We start from the raw sequence: 7,500 nt of genomic DNA, 5'->3' as shown, positions 1-7,500 counted from the left end.
CAAAATATAAAACAACAAAAAAACAAAACTAATTAAAAAAATAAAAATAAAATAAAATATTTAAGCCACATATATATTCCTGTTGAGGAAACATACATAACGCGGTGTTCAGTAGCAATACATATTTGCCCCACAGAAGCTGGAATTTTTCTTCGCGAAAGAGTCAGGTTCAAGACATGTGCAGGTCGGGGGCAGAGGACAAGAGCCCTGTCTACACCCTAGTGAAGGCAAGAGAGGTGTACCAGCCTCCGAGTTACACCCTGCCGGCGTGGGGCGTCGCCTACACCAGAAGGGGTAAAATGGGACACTATCAACCCCTCCACACCTCGGTCTACTGTAGCATGTACAAGTCTCATCTATGAATTGAGCAATTGTCATTCGCTTATATCAATAACAGATTGTGATAGGGTGTCTAATAGGGAGTCTATTATTAATAGATATCTAAAATTTAATGATATTTGGTGGATCTTAGCCTCGTCTGACTGTTTTTAAAATGTGTACATTTAATGTGATTTCGTAGTTATGGGAAGATTTCACATACATTCTGATCTACAATATTTATGAAGATTCCTACCATATCCTGACAGTATGACTCCGGTACTACAACAGTGAAACCTCGACATAGGTAACTAATCCATTAACACTAAAACAACAGCGAATATAGACTATATTTTGAATCTAAAGAAAATACTGGTCCAGTTAAATTACACTAATATTCAACAGAGGACAGACTAATATAGTTTCGAATTTCCATAGCAAAAATAATATACTCTTCTTATAAAACAAAATACAGTTAACTGATCCTACATAACCTGCTACTCTAAAATTCCAAACTCCTTGAAGTGTCGAGGTGTGACTGCTAATTACAACTGCTCTATTTTGACCTACTTTGATACTATAAAGGAGTGATAGGATAGAACTTGTATATGCTATGGTGTTTATTAAAGCTTAAGCTACCCCTGAAGACATGGGGTTAATCATTTACATTCAATAAAATGCTACGAACCTATCACCTAGATCTGTGGCGACCGTGGAAGAGAAAGGCTGTCTACAATCGACTTTGGGGTTCCATAGTCTACAACTGAATAAACATCTCATTTTGTCAGGGGGGGATTACAGAGAGACATTTTCTTACACAGCCCCACAGAAATTACCTTACGTCACAGCGCAAATGACCGTTAAACCTAAAATAGTGGTTGCGTTCACAATGAATGAATGCTCAGATAGCTGCCACTGCACGGCAACTTCTACGCTCGGTCCTGAAGAAAATTTGATATCGAAGCAATAATATCATGCACGAAGTATAACTGCATACTGAGTACATATATATGATTTGTTTATTTATTTATCTATTTTTGCTCACCAAAGAATTTGATGCATTGTATGAAATACTGGAGTCTCGTGTATCTGAACAATTCACCATTGGCGAACGCACCCACAAGAACAGAATGGCAAGTGGTGTGTTGGTAAAAGTGATGGAACTCTGCCCTTAGGGTCCTAAGATTTACAAGTACTTCACAGGTCCTTGCCAGCTATATTAAGACATCCTTCTTTAGCTTTGCCTCACAATCAGCAGTACAGTCACGTGATAACCACAAAACTTGTTATTGTTGTATATTTTTGCTTGTTTGTTTGTTTCTTTCAGGATATATTTGACTTTCACCTCTTGCGAGAATTTTTTTTTTTAATTCTTATTTTGAAAACTTGAAATAAATAGATAGAGAAAGAATTATCACATGTGCGTTTTCCAATTCACAATGTTCCTTTTTTTCCGCTATTATTTCCATTTTTTTATTAATTAAGGCGGTAGTTACCTCGACTGACTTCTTACACACGCCGTCGCTCCCTCTCGCCTCGTCATGGTCATTCAAAGACATGCGATTTACTCAAAAATTTCACGTATTTGATCAATTACGTGAATTTGTTTCCCACGGCTCGTTTTCTTATTTTGTTTTGTTTTACACTCGGAGCTGTTCAATGTTATTTTTTCTCGAAGATAAAAAATTAACGAGATTTGTTTTTCTTGTGCCGTTGTCGACTGAACCAATTTGTTTGTTTTTTTGTTTGTTCAGTGTGCCATTAAAAAAAAAAAAAACAATTCTTGTTATTTATATTCTATATTCCGACGTCGTCATATAACATTGATTACTTAGTCAAGCTATCTATACTGTGCACCAGTTGGCGAATACCGAAATCGTATTTAATAAAAAAGAGGAGTATATATATATCAATGAAAAAACGGAATTACTTAAGAGAAAAAGAGTTTTCATAATCATGAAGCTTTGTATGTTCACGTCAACATTATACGCTACACGGTTAATTTTTCAATATATATTCATTTGCAAATTTTCGAGAGTCGGCCACTCTGCTGGGCCACGGAGCAGAAATGAGGTAAGACAAGAAGATTTAGCACCATCATAGAAGTGGGTAAAATTCTGTTGTATGTTGTGTCCAAAGTCATTTTTTAAAAAAGATCCTGGAGTCCGTTATTTTTTTTTTACTTTTTTTTCTCTCCATATTTATTTTCATTTCCGTTTATGCAGGATTTGATGGCATTAAATAATACAAAAATAAAGTATTTTTTTAATATGTTAATTACATGTTTTGTTTTTTTGTTTTTTTATTTTAAACTATAGAGTACGGATGACCCATTTCTCTATTTAGTAATATAGGTCCGCATCATAGATATTTCAAATGTTCGTGTGTACTACTTTACTCAAGTACTAAATATCAAATAAATATTATATAATTACAAATGACATACTATAATATTGTTAAACTAGCAACCATTTGACTGAATGAATGATCTTGAGAGACATAAAATATTCTGAAATACAAAAAGGACACTTCGGACAGGGCACGGGTTTGGAATGCTGTGCTGGTGAGCGCCGGCAACTATTTCCGTTTTCTTCGTTTTGAAAATTTAACGGTTTTTTTTTTAGGGGGGGCTATTTTTTCAATTCTAATTTATTTGTTTTTTTTTCTCTAAGTTGGGGGATTGGGGTATTTTGTATTCGCGGGCTTGTTATTTCTTTTGTCTATCACGTATAGATTCTCATTTGACTAATTCAAATGGATACATATATATATAACTATATATTTTCTGTTCTTTTCATTGTGCTTTGGCTTGAAGCAAGAAATCTATATACATATCATTAAATACGCTGAATTATCATTTTCTATCTGTTTAATTGTGCTTCTTAAAGAAACATTTACTGACTTACTTTTTGGTATATACTTTTTGATATGGATCTGCTAATGATCATTCTTGTACGAGTTCCCAAAATCAAGTATGAAAAAAGTTTATAAAAAATAGAAAATATACTTCACATGATCAGAGTTATATATAAATACATAATATAAAAGTAGTCAAAAGAAGTGGTTAGTAATTACACTATATTGCTGTGAATGTCCCTTACTGAACAGTATTTATGAAAATGCCACTAAATTCACAGAATAAATGTTGATCTTTATTTCAAATATGCATAGATTCGTCTCATCATCTCGGATATTTAACTCAATCAGCCAAGAATATGTAATACTGCAGGAAATAATAATAATAATAATAGTAATAGTAATAATAATAAAAATGACAATAATAATAATGATGAAAATAAAAAATAAAAAATGAAAATATAATAAATAAAATCCTAACTTTACAATCACAAAAATAAACACATGTAAACAAATACACAACAATTTATTTGCATTTTTTAATCAACCAAAAAAGTTGCGAAAAAACACTAGTCGGTTAATAACCAAAAAAATAAATAAAAACCTATAGCATCTGGGTAACTCGTAAGACTTCTTTCAATGAGAAGGTCATCTATTTGTCTCTTATTTCGATGAATTACTACCGTTAACACATATTACACATATTCACTTTCCTTGCTAACTGGAAATTTATCGGAAACAGAAACATTATCAGTTTTAAAGCATAAACTACAGAATGCGTGTGCATGCGTGTTGATTGTTCAGTGGTGTGTGTGTGTGTGTGTGTGTGTGTGTGTGTGTGTGTGTGTGTGTGTGTGTGTGTGTGTGTGTGTGTGTGTGTGTGTGTGTGTATCTCTGTGTGTGTGTACCAGTGTATGTGTATTTATGTGTGCGTATCCGTATGTGTATCTGTGTGCGTATCTGTGTGTGTGCACGCGGGCGCTTCTTTGGTTGTCACAATAATTTGGATCTTCCACTTTTCTGCCTGCATGTGGCGCATTCTAGTTCTTGTGCGATAGATGATGTCTTCTGTGAGGTATTTCAGGCCAAATTCTATACAGTGTTGCCAGAACGATGATTTGCAATGAAAGATCTCGCGATAGTCAAGACCGGCCGGCGCTTCTTCGGCTTGCCTTCAGGGTGGCAAACCTTCGAGACACGTAAATCTTATTATTTAAATTATCACCGCCCTTTCTCTTTCCTTTCTCAGCTGATCGGTAATACACACTTTTTATTTTTTTATTAGCTGGTGTGGATGTAGCCAAGCGCCTACTTGAGGTACACATCCGAAGGGAATCAATACTGGTTTGCATCTAATTTCTCTCTTTTTTTGTAATTCTTTTCCAGGGGATTGGATCTTACGTACATCCATAGACATAAGTTCTCTGTCGTAGGTTCTCTGTCGATTCTGACTGTTCGAGAGCCACAGTTTCTTCGGATGTTTCGAAGCAAGTAAACTGCTGAACTACACACAAAACTTGAGTCGACGGGACGCGGTTCCTTACTAGTTACGGGACTCGAACGTTAATAGCTTGTTGAGGTGGTGGTGACGGTGAAGGACCGCCATGGTAAGCCCGTTGTCACCAGCGTGGTTATTCCGTGCCTCAAATAACATGGCAGTGGTACAGAAACCTTACATTAACGTTTTATGTACAGCGCTAGACATCAGTATTACAACAGTACACAGTATGCATCCTTACTGATACATGGAGACGTTTTGTACATTTCAAGATAAAATTCTACCTTTTTTTTATTATTCAACTTAAGGTTGTGGTTACTTTTATGTCGTGAAATTCGAATGAGAGACGAAATGAAAGCAGTTAATTAAGTTTCCTTTTGGTTTACTTCAGCATTTATGGGACTATATCTAAATCGCAGAATAAACAACACCAATGTAAAATACTCACTGGTATATTTGAAGGCAACCACTCAAATACGGAAACACATTGTCCATAGTCATTCTCCATTACATAGGTTCGCCACGTGCGGGCGACGAAAAATAAAAATAAAAAATAATTAAAAAAAACTTATATTCTACACTGTACACAAAATAACACGAGTTTTGGGGGGCCATTCTTTCCCGTTTTTAGTCGCATGTTATCATGTCCTGTTTAGGATTATGATAATCCTAGCGTCCCGACCTTCTTCATAAAACTCGTGATACATTACCATAGAATTTCTTTTTACACACATCCACTGAAAACATAACCTCATCTCCGAAAGGATATATCTGTACATAATGAAATCTGGATTGCTCGAAAACCTTCCATGTTTCCTCAGATTTAGATCAACGGTGCTGCTCGAACCCGACCGCGGGGCCGCTTCCACACTTCACTTCACTGTGGTCTTCTTGCTTCACGGGTTGCGGGGAGGGGGGGGGGGGTCAGGAAGCAAGACTGACGCTCTCCAAGTCTGTCAGTCCTTGAGTACCTCTTGTACTTGTCGAATTTAAAACTTGGTCACCCGAGACTGCGGAAGGTCAGAGGTCAAGCTCAGGTCACAGATGAGGAGGAATGCGCCCTCTCAGAGGCACCTCACCCTCGGAGGAGGAGGATGCTGCCCGACCTCACTGGTGCCTCTTCATGTGGAGAGCGAGGTGGTCCGAGCGGGAGAAGCAGCGGCCGCAGTGGTGGCACTTGAAGGGCTTCGCACCTGTGTGTTTACGGAAGTGCCGCGTGAGTTCGTCGGACCTCGCGAACCGCCACTCGCAGCCCTCCCAGGAACACCGGTACGGCTTCTCCCCTGAAACACAAAGACGAGTTAGAGGCGGGGGCGGCTGGAGGCACGCGGGGGGGGGGGGGTGGGGTGGCGGAGGGGCGAGGGAATGGGGGAGGAAGGGGCGTTACATGGGGGGGAGGAGGGTGGCGAAGGGGCGAGGGAATGGGGGAGGAAGGGGGGTTACATGGGGGGGAGGGGGGTGGCGAAGGGGCGAGGGAATGGGGGAGGAAGGGGCGTTACATGGGGGGGAGGGGGGTGGCGAAGGGGCGAGGGAATGGGGGAGGAAGGGGCGTTACATGGGGGGGAGGGGGGTGGCGAAGGGGCGAGGGAATGGGGGAGGAAGGGGCGTTACATGGGGGGGGGCAAAGGGGCGAGGGAATGGGGGAGGAAGGGGCGTTGCATGGGGGGGAGGGGGGTGGCGGAGGGGCGAGGGAATGGGGGAGGAAGGGGCGTTACAGGGGGGGGGGCGAAGGGGCGAGGGAATGGGGGAGGGGGGGGGTTATAGAAATCATATTTAAAATAATGATAATAATTGGATGAAATGACAATGGTGGGAATACATGTCTTTATATGGTGGATGATGTTTATAGAAATCATATTTAAAATAATGATAATAATTGGATGAAATGACACTGGTGGGAATACATGTCTTTATATGGTGGATGATGTTTATAGAAATTATATTTAGAAAAATAATAATAATTGGGTGATATGACGACACTGGTGGAAATAAATAGTGGTTAACGTTTACAATTATATTGGAAAATATTAATATATATAAGAAATGACGAGATGGGTGGAAATAAATACCTTACATGGATGGTGGGTGACGTTTACAGAAATAGTATTCAGAAATTAAATTAAACAAATTAGATGAAATGGCGAGACGGGTGGAAATAAATGTATACATGGTGGTTGATGTTTGAGGAATAAAAAGAAAAAAAAAAAAGAACTGTGTAATGACAATAGGCTAGTGGGAATAAATATCCTTACATGGCGGTTGATGTTTACAGAAAAAAAAACGGAAAATAAAGAAACAAAATAGAAGGGCGGAAAGATGAGCAACTGGTAGGAATGAACAGCTTGATATTTAAAGAAGGGAAGAAAGATAAAAAGAAAGAAAGAAAGAAGAAGAAGAAAAGGAGGAGGAGGAGGACAGGGGCGGGGGAGGAGGTGGAAGAAGAAAAAGAAATATATATATATACGTACATATAAAACTTAAAAACGAATTGAAACGATGAGAACACAATGACAAAATATTCAAAATCCCCCAAACATATATTTTTGCAGAAAGAGAACCCGCAAGATAAAATATTTTAGACCGGTTTCCCTCCACAACGCGGGAAAACATTGAATGCCGTATCCCCTTCGTCGCCAATGAGCTTAACCTTAAAATTAAAATGGAGATTAAACTTATTTTCTTTTCTTTTTTTAATATTATGTTCACTTGATTAAACTGACCCTCGTTAATCATGGCAGTATTATGTTGTTGTTTTTTTATTATTTCGGTGATATGATGCGAGTGAGAGGATGAAAGAAAAACAAGGTTAACGATAAGATGTAATCTGA

At 38.5% G+C, this 7,500-nt stretch overlaps 1 protein-coding gene across 1 annotated transcript in view; it reads right to left on the bottom strand.

Annotated features, from left to right (window-relative positions):
- Positions 1–7,500, bottom strand: part of LOC113814090 (Krueppel-like factor 6) — a 353,983-nt gene that overhangs the window by 2,369 nt on the left and 344,114 nt on the right. The window contains exon 3 of the mRNA XM_070128806.1: positions 1–5,955. This exon is cut by the window's left edge and continues 2,369 nt beyond it. Within this exon, the coding sequence (XP_069984907.1) occupies positions 5,780–5,955 (176 nt within the window). The 3' untranslated portion in view covers positions 1–5,779. The remainder of the gene's footprint in view (positions 5,956–7,500) is intronic.

This window comes from Penaeus vannamei, chromosome 13, assembly GCF_042767895.1.
Source record: "Penaeus vannamei isolate JL-2024 chromosome 13, ASM4276789v1, whole genome shotgun sequence".
Taxonomy (NCBI): Eukaryota; Metazoa; Arthropoda; class Malacostraca; order Decapoda; family Penaeidae; genus Penaeus; species Penaeus vannamei.
Note: the sequence above shows the minus strand (reverse complement) of the source record. Positions and strands in the feature narration are given on the sequence as shown.